The sequence below is a fragment of the Tenrec ecaudatus genome, chromosome 6 (genome assembly GCF_050624435.1).
Source record: "Tenrec ecaudatus isolate mTenEca1 chromosome 6, mTenEca1.hap1, whole genome shotgun sequence".
NCBI lineage: Eukaryota > Metazoa > Chordata > Mammalia > Afrosoricida > Tenrecidae > Tenrec > Tenrec ecaudatus.
In genome coordinates this window covers 90,562,516-90,582,059 of record NC_134535.1, presented here as the reverse complement: position 1 = coordinate 90,582,059, position 19,544 = coordinate 90,562,516, and the positions used below count along the sequence as shown (strand labels likewise).

At 40.1% G+C, this 19,544-nt stretch overlaps 1 protein-coding gene across 1 annotated transcript in view; it reads right to left on the bottom strand.

The window, feature by feature from the left end:
* Positions 1-8,137: 8,137 nt before the first annotated feature.
* Positions 8,138-19,544, bottom strand: part of NELL2 (neural EGFL like 2) — a 449,535-nt gene continuing 438,128 nt past the window's right edge. Inside the window, exons 19-21 of the mRNA XM_075553021.1 lie at positions 18,346-18,522; positions 16,648-16,872; positions 8,138-8,827 (exon numbers count right to left, since the gene is read on the bottom strand). Coding sequence (XP_075409136.1) covers positions 8,777-8,827; positions 16,648-16,872; positions 18,346-18,522 — 453 coding nt within the window. The 3' untranslated portion in view covers positions 8,138-8,776. The remainder of the gene's footprint in view (positions 8,828-16,647; positions 16,873-18,345; positions 18,523-19,544) is intronic.

Below are 19,544 nucleotides of genomic sequence, written 5' to 3'. Positions count from 1 at the left end.
GAAGAGGAGCTGATACCAAGGGCTTAATAGAAAGTAAATGTTTAGAAAATAATGATGGCAACATATGTACAAATACACATGATATAATTGATGTTATAGATTGTTATAAGATCTATAAGAGCCCCCAGTAAATGATCTTTAAAAACAAAGAACCTTGCTCGTGCACATCTCATCAACAAATTAGTGACATTCTACTTTTTAATTTTGTCCATTTGCCTGTCTGTTTTGCCTTTTTGGTTTGAATACACACCTGATCACTAGTGAGCTTAAACAAATATTTTTATGCTTATTATTAATTTTCTGGTTTTCTGTATTGCAAAATAACATGTGATTTCTTCTGCTCATTTTTCTTTCTTTTTTTACTTTTGCTATTCCTTTCTTTCGTTTTAATCATTTCATGGGGGGCTTGTACAACTCTTATCACAATCCATCCATCCATCCATTATGTCAAGCACATTTGCATATTTGTTGCCATCATCATTCTCAAAACATTTATTTTCTACTTGAGCCCTTGGTATCAGCTCCTCATTTTTATCCCTCCCTTCCTGCTCTGCCCTCCCTTATGAACCCTTGATAATTTATAAATTATTATTATTTTGTCATATCTTATGTTGTCTGATGTCTCCCTTCACCCACTTTTCTGTTGTCCGTCCTCCAGGGAGGAAGTTCTATGTAGATCCTTGTAATCGGTTCCCCCTTTCCACCCCATCCTCCCTCCACCCTCCTGGTATCGCCACTCTCAGCACTAGTCCTGAAGATATCATCTGTCCTGGATTCCCTGTGTTTCTAGTTTCTGTCTATACCAGCGTACATCCTCTGGTCTAGCCAGATTTGTAAGGCAGGATTGGGAACATGATAGTGGGGGTGGGAAGGCGGGGCAGAGGAAGCATTTAAGAACTAGAGGAAAGTTGTATGTTTCATTGTTGCTGCACTGTACCCTGACTGGCTCATCTCCTCCCCGCGATCCTGTTGTAAGGGTATGTCCAGTTGTCTATGGATGGATCTTGGGTCCCCAATCTGCGCTCTCCTCCTGCCCCATTCACAATGATTTGATTTTTTTGTTCTTTGATGCCTGATACCTGATCCCTTCAACACCTTGTGATCACACAGGCATGTGTGCTCCATGTGGGCTTTGTTGCATCTGAGCTAGATGGCTGCTTGCTTACCTTAAAGCCTTTAGGACCCCAGACGTTATATCTTTTGATAGCTGGGCACCATCAGTTTTCTTCACCACATTTGCTTATGCACCTATTTGTCTTCATCTGCTGACTTTTCTATAGAATTCCTTGCACCCATTATTTTTAGTTTAGTTTAGTTTTTATTGTGGTTCTCAATCACTTGTGATTATTTGCATATATAATACAATCAATATCATTTGGAGTCTATGACCTCTGTTTTTATCAATTTCGTATAAAAGAACTTCACTATGGTTTATAATGTATGCTTTTGAGTCTATTTTAAGATAGTTTGAGGTCTAATTTTTCCTCATATGTTTTACTTTCACATTTAGGTTTTTCATCTATGCAAAATTGCTTTGTATGAAATGGGGTTACAATGTCATGTTTTTGTTCTAACATAAGTAATTTTCACAGCCCCCTCATCTTCAGTGTAACCTCTCCCACATAATGTATCCATATGTGCATGCAAGTTACTGAGATCTTGATTCTATCACACTTTGTGCCCTGTGCAATATATTGTTTGCTCCTGCAGCAAAGACTCTATATCTCACAGCTTTATAACTTCATGATATAGGGTAGAACAAGTCTCCACATGTAATCAAATATGATTTTCCTAAAAAAGAATCTTGGCTATTCATTCATATCTGGCTATTTTATTTTTCTATACTGTTTTAAAATCACCTTAGGATAGCTCCCCCCTCCTCCTATATAAACTACTGGGGAGAACTGACATTTTTATGATATTTAGCCTTCCTTCCTTTAATTGGATCTTTTTAAAGGTTACCTCCCTTTGGTTCTCTCTCTTCTGATTTTATTCCAAGTCAATGTCATTTTGGGTAGACACTCCAACAGGATGCATTTCCCTATTGCTTCCATGCTGGCCACCTCCTCTTAGCCCTGCCGGTCCTCCACCCAGTAGCCAGCTGTCCTTTCGTCAAGCAGATTGTGCGGCAGCTCTACTCAGACATTCTGACTCCCGCCGGAGTAAAAAATAAGATCCAAATCCCTCCCCAGGACCTAGGAAGTTCTCTGTGATTTGTCACCAGCCACATTTTCTGATCTGTAAGTTTCAGCTCACACATTCCATGGAGTCACAAATGACCATGCTCCATTCCAGCCTTGGACTCACCTGGTCCCCTCTGCACATGCAGAAGGTTCCTTCTCTCCTCATTCTGGCATCTACTCCAATGTCTCCGTGCCTTAGAAAGGTCTTGCCATACAGGGGACAGCACCAGAGACACAGTGTGGGAATTGCACCTGACCTGATCCCACCACACCGAGGCAAAGCACTGGGGGTGTGCAGCGGAACAGCAAGGGAATGGAGTGGCAAGGTCCCCAGGGAATGCTGAAAGTGGACTTTGGGGCCACGGCGTGGTGCCCCAACAGACTGGGCTGGAAAACGCTCCTAAGGTCCAGCAAGCGATCCTTGAACGAACTAAAAGCTTTTCTTTTGTGAAGTGTTTTGTTTTGTCAGTGGTTTGTTTTTGTTGTCTGGTTGTATATTGTTGCTTTGTTTTCCTCTGTCTTGTTTACGTGCATGTTAGTATCTCCACAGGTTTGTCTGAATAGGACAGGCTGGATGAACTATCTGGAGGAAAAACAACGGGATCAGCAGTTCCGGGGGGACTTGGGGTGGGGGGGTAAAGAAGTGTTGTTAACAAATACAGGGACACGGGAACAACATGGGACCCAAAATGGTAGTGAGGGGGGAGTGGCAGGCCTGGTGGGGAATGATCAAGGATAAGGTTGCTTAGAGAAGAGGTATACTCTAGCCCAGGTGGCGACGAGCATGGTAGTAGGGCAGGAGGAAAGTCAAGGGAGATGGAGGAAAGAGCTAGGAGTCAAAGGGCAGTCATGGAGGTCTAGACAAAGACATGTACATGCAAATATATATATGAGGATGGGGAAATAGATCTATGTGTCTATATTTATAGGTTTAGAATTAAGGTGGCGGAAGGACCTTGGGCCTCTACTCAAGCACTCCCTCAATGCATGAATACTTTCTTTTATTAAATTTGCACTCTATAATGATCATTCTCCCGACACAACTGCTGAAGCCAAAGCGGGTGAACAAGTAAATGTGGTGAAGAAAGCTGATGGTGCCCGGTTATCAAAAGAGATAGTGACTGGGGTCTTAAAGGCTTGAAGATAAACAAGTGGCCATGTAGCTCAGAAGCAACAAAGCCCACATTGAAGAACACACCAACCTGTGTGATCGCGTGGTCCCAAAGGGATCAGTTATCGGGCACCAAAGAACAAAAAATCATATCATTGGCGGCACACCTCCATGATACGATCGCCGAAGACAAACGGGTGCATAAGCAAATGTGGCGAAGAAACCTGATGGTGCCCGGCTATCGAAAGAGATAGTGTCTGGGGTCTTAAAGGCTTGAAGGTGAACAAGCGGCCATCTAGCTCAGAAGCAACAAAGCCCACATGGAAGAAGCACACCAGCCGGTGCGATCACGAGGTGCCAAAGGGCCCAGGTATAAGGCATCATGCAAAAAAAAAAAGAATATATATATGTGTGTGTGTGTGTGTGTGTGTGTGTGTGTGTGCATACCATAGTGAATGAAGGGGGAAGTGCAGAGTGGAGACCCGAGGCTCAAGTGTGGACCACTGGCGATCCCCTCACAGAGGGGTTTAGGAGAGGAGATGGGTCAGTCAGGGTGCGATGTAGTACCGATGAAGAACACGGCTTTCCCCCAGATCCTGGATACTTCCTTCCCCCAACTATCATGATCTGAATTCTACCTTGCAGGGCTGGATAGGGCAGAGATAGTACACTGGTGCATATGGGAGCTGGAGGCACAGGGAATCCAGAGGTGACGATACCTTCAGGACCATGGGTGTGAGGGGCGAGGCTGGGAGAGTGGAGGGTGAGTGGGTTGGAAAGGGGGAACTGATTACAAGGATCCACATGTGACTTCCTCCCTGGGAGATGGACGGCAGAGAAGGGGGGGAAGGGAGACTCCGGATAGGGCAAGATATGACAAAATAACAATCTGTGGATTATCAAGGGCTCATGAGGGACGGGGGGGAGTGGGGAGGGAGGGGGAAAAAAAAGAGGACCTAATGCAGAGGGCTTAAGTGGAGAGCAAATGCTTTGAGAGTGATTAGGGCAAAGAATGTATGGATGTGCTTTATACAATTGATGTATGTATATGTGTGGATTGTGATAAGAGTTGTATGAGCCCCTAATAAAATGTAAATAAATAAATAAAGCTTAAAAAAAAAAAGAAGAAAGGTCTTGCCTGCCCAAACTTTCTAGTGTTTCTCCTGCCCTTCACATCATATCAATTTATCTGTTCAGTTCCTGTTTCTTCTTTACAAAGGCCCCAGACTGTGCAGTTACAGTGTGATATGTATATAGTGTAGTTTTATATTTTTTCCATAATTCATCTTGATTGATAAACTTATTCCAGGACACTTTAAAAAATATTAATTTTAATAGTTATTTTCCCCCTCTTTATAGCTGTAATTTTGTGAAAGGGAAGGAAAAGTACTAAAAAATAAATTCATTGATATTTCTTCTTTTAAATGCAGTTATATTCTATGCCAGCATTTTTGTTTCATCTAGTTTCACTTGTTTTTAAGCACTGAAAATGGGAGACAAATAGGAGAGGTTTTAATAATGTATTTCAATATAATATTTATTATCTTATACTAAATTATTTTATACATAGTTACATATTCATATTTATATAAAATATTATATATAAAGTAGAATATTTTAGTGGGGTCCATAGTTTATTGTGCCATCTCTCACTCCAAAAAGAGAAAATTCAGGAGTTTGTCTATGTGATTTGATACAAGGACAAGGACAAAGGGCATGGGGGTTGCCCAGGCCTTCTGGAAAATAGTAGGTACCTCAGACTCCGTAAGGAAGCCTGGTGGGCTATCTGTTGGACCACAAGGTCAGCAGCCTGGAGCCTCCAGTCTCCCTGTGGGAGAAAGATGAGGTAGGGTCTTGGAAACCCACCAGGGCGCTTCCTGTAGGGTCGCTAAGAGTCTGAGTAGACCTGATGGCAGTGAGTGAGGAATCTGTAGCTCCGCATGGGCATTCTAAACTCCTTCAATGCTTCTGTTCTTTGCCAATTCATTTCAGCAGCTTCAAGCCTCTACAGGTCAAGGCACTCGGCCTTTCTATCTAAAGGTCTATTAAGTAAGAGCAATTACTCTGCAAAGAGGTGACAATTCCTTTATGGAAGATATTGAATTCTAGGGCTGCAAACAGTGTATCAATAATGAAAGGTCAGAAAGGACACAAGAACCAACTTCACTACAGAGAGGCGGCTGGCTTTCTGGTACCACAGTGTGAATAAAGTGTGAACAGAATGGAAGCATTTGCTTATTGCCTTCAGGGATCCAATTGGCTTGAACCGCTCAGAAATTATTTAGTATTGCCCTATTAACAATCTATATATGAGGAAAGAAAATATCTTGTTCCCAAATCAGTTGATATTATCAATGCCCAAGGGCTAGAGCAACAGGGTTGGTCCCATGCAGATCTCTGTGGAATCTGCTGACCTTCAGCGGAACTCCGACCTATTTACTGTGGAGCTTTGATAGATGAGGTAATGTTTAGTGAACTGAAGCTCATCTTTTATTCCGTGCATATAATTTCATCCTTGTTCAACTGAATAACTTCTAATACTCCAATACTCTGAGTATAGTGACTGTTGTCTTCAAGCTTTGATGGACTGCTAATTTGTTCCTGGCCATTACACGGCGTCTTTCCATTGGGGAAAGATGCCCCTGTTATTGGGAGGGTGGAAAAGTCTGTGATTTTCCAGTATTGCTGAATAACCCCGACTCTTTTCTCAAGTATATAAGGCAAAGGGAAATATAGAAATCATGTGAAAAAAGGAGAAAAATAATATGGGTTACCATACATTAATTACCAAAGATTCACATTTGGGTCCAGAAAAGCAGGAATAGAGTAAAACATATTTCCACAAAGAACTGCCTTTAAATGAACCAGGCCAGCTCAAATTAAATGGAGGCTTCTTGGTTCTCAGTTTTATAGCACGGCATAATTCAAATATGGCATTATCCCAATTACCGCCAGCGTGAGAAACAGCACATTAACCACCTCTTCGTCCAGGGACAAAGATCATAAGAAACAATTGATTATTGATTTCCAAGTCTGCAGATAAACCAGTAATTCTCCTAGGGATCTATTATTTATAGGCTAAACCTTGAAGGGGGAAGAATTCAATCTGAACACATTTATTGCTTTCATGATTTTTAGAAGAATAGTTTAATTCCCCCCTTTTCTTCTGGACATTACAGAGTTTTGTTTCATTCAGTATTGCAAGCCACCAATATGCTCCGAGCTCTACAAAGGATTTGGAATGTGCCACATCATCATTCTTAGCTCTTCTTAGTTGTGTGGCGTCTGTTCTGACTCATGGCAATCTCATGTGTTCACGGTCCAATGGCACCACAGGGCTTCAAGGCCATGGTCTTTCAGAAGCAGATTTCTAGGCTGTCTTGCAAGGTAGCACTGTGTGGGTTCCAACTGCCAACCTTTTGATTAGTAGTTGGGCGGTTAACCATTTCTACTCTCCTCAAAGGAATGAGTCAAATAGATTTTCCCAGGATGATTTAACCTTAAGCCCCAAGTCCATATTAAAAAAATAAATCATAAGAAAATAAACCCTTCAAATGAACAGATACTCTCTTGGAGATTACACTGCTATTTACCATAGTAATATAGCTGTTAAAAGTAAAACCTCATGCTCTGATGAAATTTCAAATTAAATATAAAAAGGCTGCAGAAAAATTGTTTATGATGAATCCAGGGGGTATAGTAAGATACTTGCATTTACACATTCAATAAATATTACATATGCCAAAGGACTAAGACATTTATAAATGATCCTTCCACTCAGCTCATGCTAGGCTGTTTCCATAGCAATGGTGAGGGGATAGTTAAAAACCACTCAACCATTTCTGGAGCTTGTGATGGTTCCCAATTATTCATTTCTGGTTTTATTTTATTTTTTAATGAAAAATAGCACTTTGCAGTATCGAAAATATATTTTTTAAATGTGCATTTCCTTCTCACTCCAGTGTAAAGCATAAGATTAGGGCAACATTGGATGAATGGCCTTTATTGGGCATCAGCTTATCTACTTTGACTTTTTTTCCTAAGCTTCTGGTGCACCAAAAATCTTAACATGCAATATTATAGTCTCTCTCCTAAGATTGGGATGCTCATGAAACAAGCAAATACAGACTCAAAGGATCAGTTCTTGAAGTGATCCCTAACCCTTGAAGTGCTCCCTCCCCATATATGAATCAGCCAAGAAGTCCTGGCAGGAAACAGATGGCACACTCAAACCGACTAATTGCACAGGGTCTAACAAAGGGACTACTTATAAAGATGTGACTAAAATTGGTAATCCAACAAGAAACGGTGCAGGCACCTCCTGAAGCTGAACAGCCAGATGTGTGTCATGTGGAAGGAGATGTTATTGGAACCTAGAGAGGGCTGCTGAACAGGGCGAACCGCTTGTCACAGATGGAGCTTTAGGGAGGCGACACAACCATGGTCGTGACCTGGCACAACAGGAGTCAGTGGGATATATGCATACAACTCTCAGCCTCTAAATATTCTACCAGGGTTCCTCCTGGGACAAACCCAGCCGCCCTCCAGACATCAAAGGACGTCATCAGCACAGTGGACACAGGTCAGCCCACGGGCACAGCACAGGGTAGAAAAGGAGAAGGGGCGATGGAGAGGCTGACTGTGTCCATCACACTCCTCACTTGGAATTACATTGAGTAAAATGCCTCCTTCAATTAGGAGTAGCACAGAAGTTTGAGCTAGAAAGGCCTAAAGCAATTTCTATGTTGAATCACCCGTAGGAATGATGGACGTATTACGCAAGACATGCACGGACGCAACACGTGTCATAAGGTAAGAGAAATATTTATTTAATGTTGCACAAGAACGAGCTTATACTGAACAAATCCAACCAAATTATAATAAGTGCAGTAAACCAAGGAAATAGAGATGATTTTTCCTGTTAGAAAATAGTAAGTAACCATGCCTGTGTGTTATTTTTTTTAATCATTACAATACTTGTTTCAGGTTTCTTCTCAGAATGTGTACTGTACAGAACACGTTACAGCTTCTTTGCTTTGCTTCTGAAAATATAATTCACTCACTTGCTTATGCTCTTGGGGCTTTTTTCAGAGTGAGGAGCCTGACTGATTGAAGACTCTGATCTAGAGTAAAATTTTCTGCACCAGTGAGCTGGAGGTCTTCTGAGGTCCAATGGATTTGGGGTTACATCCAGGGGTCATGATGCCACTGTGTATGCTCCACACGCCTTCTCGTACACAGTGACGTCGAACACGGGGGATGCAAAGTTGTAAAATTCTGCCCCAAGAATTTCCCCACAAGAGAAATTTCCTTTTGTGATTTTTCTCAAGCTCCACAAATTTCATCATTGACAGTTCGGCCAGTTCATGACAAAGCTGCGCTTAGCTGCCCACAAATCATCCAATTTGTTTCAACTTTTTTTTTTTGGTTGTTTTAGTGAAAGAACATTCTTGAATCAGAACTCTGCGTGAGACGATTAACTTCACAGTTCCTGAAGGCACTGTGGATCCACCGAGCAACAGATGTGGCCATTCTAGAGGAAAAGAAGGGTACGGAGTTTTAAAGCCGTTAGTAAATGCCCATGCTGATTGACTAGTTAACACAGTCTTACCTGTAAAGTTTATGCGTTGTATACTTTGAAACCCAAAATAAGGAGTGGTTTGACCACTTCTCGGTTATCTACTCAAATGGAGCCAGTTATGATTCTGAGCTAATTGGGACAAACCATCAGTTTGCCGATTCACCCAGGTGACATCCTTTTGAACCGCAATTGTTCTTTCACAGTGGAATCCCAGAGAGCTGGACCTGGACTGGACTACTTCACATTTCTGTTTCTGGAACCGTTTCCATCGTTAACAGGGCACAACCACTTTTCTACCATTTGTTTTAGCGGGAAATGAAACATGGAGTATACTGAGCACTATGTACACTGATATCTGAAGCGACGTTATCACCGCCTTCAGAGGTACCCACTTACCGTTTATAAGGGAGAAAACAAGAAGCACTAAACAGAAATATAGTCACAGCTTGGGAAAAGCCTTAGAAAGGAAACAAACTAGGAGATCAAATAAGATTATTAAAAGACTGACTACTTAAATGGAGTTGCTCAGCTACCTTTCCCTGGGGAAGTTTTTTTAACAAAGACCTGAAGGAAAGTGAGGCAGTCATGCGTGGAGGAAAGCCCAAACTGCATGGAATAAAGAGCAGGAGTAAGACCGTGAGGTGAGCAGATCGTGTGTAGGTAAGAAATGAATGAGCAAAGGCCTGCATGCAGATTTTAAGCTAGTGAAGAAAACGGTGTAGAAGATGAAGTAGGAGGAAACAGGCACAGGAGGCCTAATTATGCAAAATTGACTTCTTATACTAAAGCATTAAAAGTGTCTTACTAAGAAGAAAAAAAATCATTTCTTATTCGTTTGGTTCCTTGGGCTCTCACTTCATCACCTAGCTAATTATAACGATTGCATTGATACATCATACATACATCATACTGATATCGGAAGCATAATGATCACGTCTTTCCACCGTGGCATGTGGACCCTGTATAGACACGTTGCCAGGCACTTGCAGTACATGATCTCATTCCAACCTCCTCGCATTCTCGGGGGGGATCAGTGCTATTCGCTGCGCTTTTCCGATTCAGAAACTGAAGGTTAGAAAGCTTAAATGCCTTGCCCCAAACTACACAGGTTAAAAAAAAGGTAGAGTTGGGATCAAATTCAAGTCAGCTTGACTCTGAAATTTATCTTCTATTCTATATTTACTCTCCGATAATTGACTAGATGATTGAACATGGATTATCCTCCAGTATGCTAGGATCCATGTGTCCTTGTTGCTATAAGATAAAACTTGAAAACACACACAGATGTATGCGTCTAGATACATGAATGTGCTTCAAAAAGTTTGTGGGAAAACAGAATGAAAAGAAAATAGCATTTTCCCATTAACTTTTGAAGCTTCATATCTATATATCTATATCTCTATATCACAATTGCCTATGTTGAAGGCAGGCCAATAAAGGAAAAGTTCATTATAACCAAGAACAATATTATCAACTTACTCTACTCCTCCACTGTAAATTGCTATCAAGCAAATTTTTTAAAACTAAAAGAAAAAATTCTGATTCAAGCATCTTTCAGATCTCAGACAGTATTTTAAAACTTGGCGATCAGTTTCAGAGGCAGTTTTTCTGACCATACTTCGTTAACATGGTCCTTCTTAATACACTGATCTCGCCAAATGTTTCCCTAATAACAGAACTTCAAATTCTATAAACAAAATAAAATATAAGTTGACAAATCATAAGCTTCTAATCATCACCAGAAATTTTTTCACCAGGAAATTTTATATCCATAACTCACGTCATCCATATTAACAACACAGAAATTAGTTAGGTATTAAATAATTAAAAACATGTCAACCTTTACATGTTTGAAATAATTAAACACATGTCAACCAGCTTTGCCTAAAATAACCCCAACATCCATCACCAGTTAAATGGATTTTAAACATAGCGATAGACCAGTGCATAGAATCTAGCTTAGCAATAATAAGTAATTAACTACTGGTTCCAAAAACAAAAGGAAAATTGTCAAAAACAGCATGTTGACGCAAAGAAGGAAAATGAGAAAGAGGACACCTCTCTGCCCTTATCGGAAACTTTACAAAAGGCAAACCGATGCATTGAGGTGAAATGCTAACAAAGGCGGCTTACTGGAAAATAAAGACCAACTGGGAGGACACAAAGACACTACCTAGTGTCGTCTTGGAATATTCTATACTTTGATTTATCAAAGTCATTAAATTACATACTTAATAACTGTGTACTTCACCATAGAAATATTTCCTTGATTAAAAAAACCTAAATGAAACAAAATCACTACAATGTGATTTATTAGAAATAGACATCACCTCTCAAACTAATGATTTTTAACAACTACCAAAACAATAACCTCACTGCCATTCAGTCAATGTGCTTCCTTAAGTTTCCTTTGCTTCTGGCTATCTTTCTAAAGAGACCACTCTCCCTCCTTTTATGCTGACCTCCAAAAATTGAGATCAAAAGACAGCCAATTAAAATTTTTCAGTAACATATGGCACTTTAAAAATTTCTACACCAATCAATAGTTTACTAAGTTTTCTAAAGGTATACGTATATCCTTTTATTTTTAATCCTATTGAAAAATACATATGTAGCTTGCATATTTTATCTTTATTTTTATTATAAGCATTGGTATCATGTTAATGATTAGGACATGGTACAAAATCTACTATAATACAATGGCATATAATTATATAAAATGTAAATACACAACCTCAATACAATACGCACGTATGTCAAAATAAGTTTATTCTATTCTGCAGAGCCACCGTGATTATTTAGTCATTTTTCTATTGTTGGATATTGATTTCTTCCTTGATTCTGCATTACAAATAACGTCATTGGGTACCTAACTTGTTACATAATTTAGGTTCTCTTTTTTTAGTGGTAGCTTCTTAATCCTGAGATTAAGGGGTCATCAGGGATCTGTATGTGTGAGGATAGTGTAGGGTGGTTGGCATCTCCATGGAAATGATGAGCAATGGCCTCAAGTAGCCGACCCCTGAGAGGAAGGCACAGGGCGGGCAGGTGTCATACAGGGTCCCTGAGAGTTGGAGCAGACCCTGGCACTAGCAATCAAGAACAACCATGTGACTCCACAACGCAGTTTCAACTACTTAAAGGTTAATTATTTTTCTTTTATTGTAATAGTAGTACTTTTTAAGTGGATTGCGTATTCATTCTTTGCTAATGTGTGTATGGGGAAATAAGTGTTTCTTATTCACTTTCAGATATTTATGCTCACGAAGAAGTAGTATCGACCGCTATTATGTTTGGTCTCTAGTTGTGACTTTTTTACTTTGCTTATAAAGGCTCGAACTTGTTCTTTGACATTAATTTTCTTTCTAAGCTTTGCAAGGTACGATGCACCTAGAGGTAACACACACGAAGCTATTCTGTCTGCGAAAAAGTCATTGTAGGATAAATCTCAGGAATAAGAGTTAGCTGGGTGAACTAGGGTAAGATTTTTCCTTTCATTTAAAAACACTTTTTTTTCAAATTTAATTTGGTTAGATTAAAAAACAAACAAAATGAAAACATCCTTTCTCCACCCACAAGTTAAATTCTTGGGTTAAAGGTGAATTACTAAGATAACCTTGAAAAGCTATTATTTTGATAAATATTTGCTTAATATTCTTTTTTCATCTATTATTTAGTATTCTGTCCATGTAAAATTTATTTCATGTAATAGTATATATGATTATTTTCTCAAAAATTTCTGCTCAATTATTCTAACATGTCTGAAATCATCCTTTCCCCCTGTATTGCTATTCAAAACTCACTTGAACACGCATCTACTAAACGTATATTAAGTACTTCAATATAATAGGCCCCCTCAGGAGCCCTGGTGGCAGGGCAGGTTAGGCATGAGGCCACTATCCCTAAGATCAGCAGTTAGAAACCATCAATTGCTCCTCTGGAGAAAGACGAGGCTTTGGGCCCCCAGAAAGACTTACAGCCTCGGAAACCCAAGGGGCAGTTCCACTCCGTTCAGTACACTCGCTTTGAATCAGAATCTGCTTGCTGTTGCTGAGTTTGGTTTATGTGGAGAGAACTTGTCTGACTAGCTGCAGTTATCGATTCTAATGTTGTACTGAGAGCCCCCCACCCTTTGTTGACAGTTAAATACAAGTATTAGAAAAGTCCTAAACTTCAACCTTAACAAACTCCAAATTTTCCAATCTTCAACTATTTGAAAAGCACTTCCAGGGTCTCCACAGGAATGGAAAGTGGCTCCTTGGTATTTCAGGAGGCCCCCTGCTGGTTGTTTCAAGTTGGGCTGCAGTCCAAAGTGGCCAGCCTGCTGGCCGGGAGGGGAGGGGGGGGCAGGAAAAGAGGGGGGGGTCGTGAAAGAAGAGGCTTTCTACTCCTGAAGAGGCTCACAGTCTCGGGGGCCCACAGGGTTGTTCCCCTCTCTTCTCTAGGGTCACTGTGAGTCGGAATTGACTGGATAGCAATACGGATGGTTTTGTACCCCCTTTTCAAAGTTTCCCACTCAGTGGTTATTTTTTAAAGACCAGGACTTTGAGTCTCCTAACACGCTCTTAATCTCTCACATGCTGTCAGGAGCCCAAAGCTTAAGAGTCTGAAAGCACGCTCCTCCTCCTCACAGTGCCTCTCTGCTTGATGTGCTGTAGCAACCCTGGTCGTTCACGTTCACTTTGAGCAGCTCACTTCTGCGTGGAGGAAGCAAACGCGCCTCTCTTATTTTAATCTGAGCACATTCAATTTGGAAAAGTGCTTCAAATGAAAGGGAAATTTTTACTTAATTTCACCCAGCAAACTTCTTCTTAGATTTCACCTCAAGAAGTTTGGATTCACAGGTTGTGTGCCCTCTTAGCGCCTTCCTCCGGACCACTCCACAGTTTTTACGACTGACTGCCTTTGTCCACATCATCATTTCGTTTCTGTCTACTGACCCAACTACCAGCAATATTAATGACCGATGTTTATCTAAAGGTTACTCTGAATGTACTGGATACCCATAAAAGTTTTCAATGGATCATTTTACTTCATTCTTAGAGCAATCCTCTGAAGTAGGTCCTATTACCAAGTAGGTATTACTATCCATTCTCAGGCGATCAAACTAAGTCACAGAGGTTGAGGCGCATCTCCCAGGGCCCCAGGTTGGGCTTTAAACCCAGAGACTGATTCCAGAGGCTGCACCCTAGACCACAGCAGCACAGAAGACATCTCTGCACCACAACTGTTTTACACTCGTGCTGCACAATCTGAGAGTCATCAGTCACTCAGACCATTGAGTGATTGAAAGAGAGCTAGTGTGGCTGAGGAATTTGATTTTTACTTTCATTTCATTTTCAAGCATTTACATTTGAAGAGTCACCTGTTGGATCACCTGACTCAGACAATAAAATGCCCGGCAAGCTTTTCTAGGAAGGGCTGTGCCTCTGTTGTTTTTCATGGTATTCTTGGTAACTGTCACAATACCCTGCACAATGTACTTATTGACCTAAAGGAGTAACGGCAAAGGGTTACTTCAGGCTACTCCTGAAGATAGGAAAATGGTAAGTGTCTCTGAAAGGAACAAGGTCACCTCCACGGCAATATCTGGGACCTCTTTTGCAAAATTAAATGAATTAACTGGTGCATGTGGGGGCTGGAGGCACAGGGAATCCAGGGTGGATGATACCTTCAGGACCAAGGGTGTGAGGGGCAATGCTGGGAGAGTGGAGGGCGAGTGGGTTGGAAAGGGGGAACTGATTACAAGGATCCACATGTGACCTCCTCCCTGGGAGAGGGATGGCAGAGAAGGGGGTGAAGGGAGACTCCGGATAGAGCAAGATATGACAAAATAACAATGTATAAATTACCAAGGCCACATGAGGGAGGGGGGAGTGGGGAGGGAGGGGAAAAAAAGAGGACCTGATGCAAAGGGCTTAAGTGGAGAGCAAATGCTTTGAGAATGATTGGGGCAGGGAATGTATGGATGGGCTTTATACAATTGATGTATGTATATGTATGGATTGTGATAAGAGTTGTATGAGCCCCTAATAAAATGTAAAAAAAGAAAGGAAGAGAAAAAAATGATTAGGGAAAAGAATGTACAAATGTGCTTTATACAACTGATGTATGTATATGTATGGATTGTGATAAGAGTTGTAAAAGCCCCTAATAAAATGTTTAAAAAATAACATTTAAAACAATTATAATTCAAATAAAACATTGGGGATACACTGAGTAAATTTTATTATATTCTTAGAAGTCATATTTCATCGGAGAAAATGAAAAATAGCACAAAATAGTAATTTCTGTACACAACACTTCTCTGACAAGAAATAACTTAATGTCAAAATATACTTCTTGAGAGACATTCTTAGCAAGCACCAAAAAGGTGTAAGCATTGCTCCTTATACCATAAAGCATGCTTATGTTTTCTACCTATTGCTGAGTGCACTTTTCCTGAGGAAGTCTCTGCTAAGTGATATGTCATATAGTTTTCTTACCATCACCTGGCATATAGTTTTGTTTTCACACATCAAAATATTTAGATAAAACTTGCAGTGGAATTCAATTCTGCTCGGTAATTAACTGCCAGGAGTTCCCTTTATCATTGGTGGTGATGTTTGGAGATAGGTTTATTAAGTGAAATCATATTAAGATTGCATTACAGCAGCGATGCGTGCATGCTACTAGAAACTGTTATCAGCAGAAACTTTGCCATTTTCTAATGTACTTTCAGAAATAGCAGTACATGTCACACTGCTTTGCTTGATTGATAAATTGAACTGATTGAGTTAGAAAATTTCATTTGAAATAGAAATGGTACCATTTTTATTTCTTTGTCCTCTTACCTCAAGCTTCCCTTGAAAGGATTTGTACTCAGAGAACCTGAGTTTAATTGCTCTATTGACAAAAGAAAACAAAAGTGGAAATGCTCACTTAGAAAACCAGAGTATATAGAGATGTCTGCTGTGCTATGTTGAGAAAAATGTGACACTCGGCTTTCCTCGTTGGTTTTTACTGCCTTCCAAATTATTTTTTTAGTTTACTAATGATTGTAAAACTATGCGAAGGACAATGGCCAAGCCCTAAATTAAATCTATGTAGGAACAATGATTTCCAGTATTCACTATCTATGAGCTCTATGCACTCTATCTAGATTATTTGCATTTTCTTCTGTGGAAGTAAAAAGCCTCAGCGCTCTATTTTCTTATGAGAACAATTGGAAAATCTTTATAAAGATTTTCTTCTCCAACTGTAGTAATAAAATATGATATGTAGCACACCTTTACATTTTCAACTCAATGTAACTGGCCACAACAAACCAAGAAGTAAGACCATTTGTGCCACATCGATTTCCACTTTGGAAATCTATGTACTTTGTAATATATCTGCTTCATTTATATACTCCACAGATCTCATAAAAGAGCCAGATGAAAATCAATAAAATAATATTGTCTTTCATCATGAAAGAAGAAACATGAAGTTTGTTGTAGGATCTTGAGGATGGTAGATACCCTAGGGCACTTTCGCGAAGTTCTTTTTACTCCAGTGCTATAAATAAGCGATCGTTCTCTTTTCTGACCACCCACCCCCTTCTGCTCTCTGAATCAGACGACACAGATGACAGTCTGGTTTGGTTCTAATGAAGCTCAGTGACACTCCTGCGTATCTTTGAACAAAAAATAGCGGGGAAATTGCTTCCCATTGTCTGGGCTAAGCTCATTAATATTGATGTGCCTTGGATGCAGCTGGCAAAGAGCTCTCTACATGAATGGAATGGGCTTTACCTTGCACTGGCAGAGGGTGCACTCAGTGCCATGTTTGATCCAGGAGGAGCCAGTGAAGCGAACCACGTTCGTCTCATCCAGGCAGGTTTTGGTGATGTCATTGCGGATAGTGTCCGCCTGGCACGGATCGGTGACGCAGCGTGAGCAGCACTCATTCTCTGGGAGGACACTGAATTCACATTCCACCTCTGGGCAAGACAGCGGCCAACAGTCAACCTCCCCTTGCTATAAAGAAAACAGCCAGGGCAGGGGCGGAGGGAGAGAAAGGGGGAAGGGAAGGAACATCGTGGTTACTCCACACTCAGTTTATTTGATTGATATTTATACTTGGAGCGTTGAAGCCACGAAGGCCCTCACAGCGTGAGCAGACCTACAAATGCAAAAAGCAAGACTCATTTCTCTCAAAACAACTTTTATGTCCCTGGGTTTCCCATGAGAAAAGGAAAGTTATTTCATCAGAAGGAAGTTTTATTTAACTTTTTGCTCATGGGATGCCTTCTTTATTCTTTGGCGGCTTCTCCCAACCTCATATTTATTCCCTTCTGCATAGTTATGTCCATTTACAAGAAAATAAACTCAACTGTGAAGAAATTTGACATTTTATCTTTGTTCATTTGTACATTTTCCAGCAAGGACACTCTTGAGTAAAACAAAACAAAACAAAACTGAGTCCAGTCTTCTTTATTCTGCCTGGAAAAGCTGCGTGAATTGGACTTTTTTTTTCATGTTGTTCCCACCTGTTTCCTCTTTTCTTCATAATTCTGAATCGCATGGTTCTGAGATGAAAGCAGCCTTCAGGCACAAAAACTGACCTTGCTCTTTCAATTGATTTTTGGGTTGAAAGTATAAAATGGAAACAACAAAAAGCATTGCTGAAAAAAACCCCACAGAAAACAACAAACTCACACTAATAGAAAGGAAACTAGCCACAACCTTAAAAGTAACATCTCTGAGACTTTCTGCAGTAAGACGCACAGACCAACTTTCCTTTTCATTTGCACCACTAGAAAGACTCAAAGACATGGTCAATTAATAATAATAATAATAAAAGACTGGTGTTCTTTATCATTAAATTTTTAGTTTCTTTCTTTCTAACCTATCTTTGTACTAGTTGCATAAATAGAAGAAGGCTTCAAAAAGTTTTTCGAAAGTTTTCATTAATTTCAATTCTGTTTTTCCAAACTTTTTGAAACTCCCTTGTATACACAGAAATTCAAGTCTAACAAATATTCATTGCTTATCCGTACTATGTGCAAAATAAAGTATCAAAGAGAGCGTTGTTAATCATTGTCCTCTTGAGCAGAAGAGAGAATTTTGTCTTAAGTCTGAACACGACTAATAGAAAGGGGCTGGCAAGACTTATACTTGGAAAAAGATTTTATTTTACTCTGTCACGCCCCACCCCCAGGAATGCCCATTTTCTATCTATGACTATCTCTCAGTAACCCCAGGTTGAATGGGGTGTGGAAAGCTGGGCGAGGCTGTGTTCTTTGAATTGTAGAGATGCTCCTGAAAGAGAGACCCCTCTCAGTGAGAGAATAGACATGTTCACCACATCTATGCCCTCTCGAGTCCCGACTCCATCACCGTCACCCCCTCATCGGACTCAGGCTCACTTTTTCTACCTGCAAAAGCTACAGTCAGCTCTGAGTGCATGGGTGGGAGGAGGGCGTCCTCCCCCTCCCCCACGAGGCTTACCAAGCAGCGGCACTGTTGGCAGTTCTGGACCCAGGTGTCACCACTGTTGTACAATGTTTCCCCATTTTGATGTAGGCACTGACTGCTAAGCCTGGGGTCACATTCGGGGCAGCAAAAAAGATCAACCGTGGGATTCTCACAGTCACAGACCATCCGCCGACACATTACAAATCCATTCTGTACGAGAAGAAAAACAGCGGTCACTAATAGCCTTCCAGACTCACTAAGCACAAATCACACAGCATCCTCTTCTGCTGACGACTTTGACATTGAGATAATTCACTTTTTTTTACCTATTATGATTAATTTTTTAAGAGTTCCATTTTGTACTGAACACATAGAAATGATACCAGGCAGAAAACTCTCCATTTACTTCTTGTGCGCTATTCCTCAAAACCTCTGGTTAAGAAGAAAATTCCCAGAAATAACCAATTTAAAATCTTTCTTATGGCCATTATATGTACATACATGTGTGTATGGAGGTACATAAATATGTATTTGTATAGTTGTGCACCAAACAACAACAACAAAAATCCAACTCTAAAACCTCACTCGCATTGAGTTGATGCTGACTCATAGCAAACCCACGAGGCAGAGAAGAACAGCTCCTGTGAGTATCTGAGACTATAACTGCTTATGGGAGTAGAAAACTACTTCTTTCTCCCATGGAGTGGCTGCTGGTTTCGAACTTTGAACCTTGTGGATCATAGGCCACTTTGTAACCACTATGCCGCCAGGCCTCTTGTATAATTGCATAATAATTTAAATGTTAGCTAAACGAATTTGTTTCCATTTCAGTATTTATTTGATAAATATATCTTTCTGAGATTATGGAATATTTTTAAGACTTGATTTTTTTTGTATAAACTGTTACCCATTGTTTCTTAAAAGTTGAGTCCTTGGAACATAGAATGATTATCAGAACCATTATCAGCAAGGAAGATATACTAGAATGCCTCCCTGAAACTACATGCAGCTCATTTAGACATTATTCAATCTTTTGTCATATCATTTCCATTCTGACTTAATTCACAATGCACCTAAATCTAATATTGTGGCTATGATAACATTATAGTATTAGTAAAAAACTAAATTACCATATGAAGAGATAAAAACACTGTGATATATCTACATAATAGATTACTATTCATCAATAAAAGGGAACGGATTACTCATATTACATATATATGAATATATAC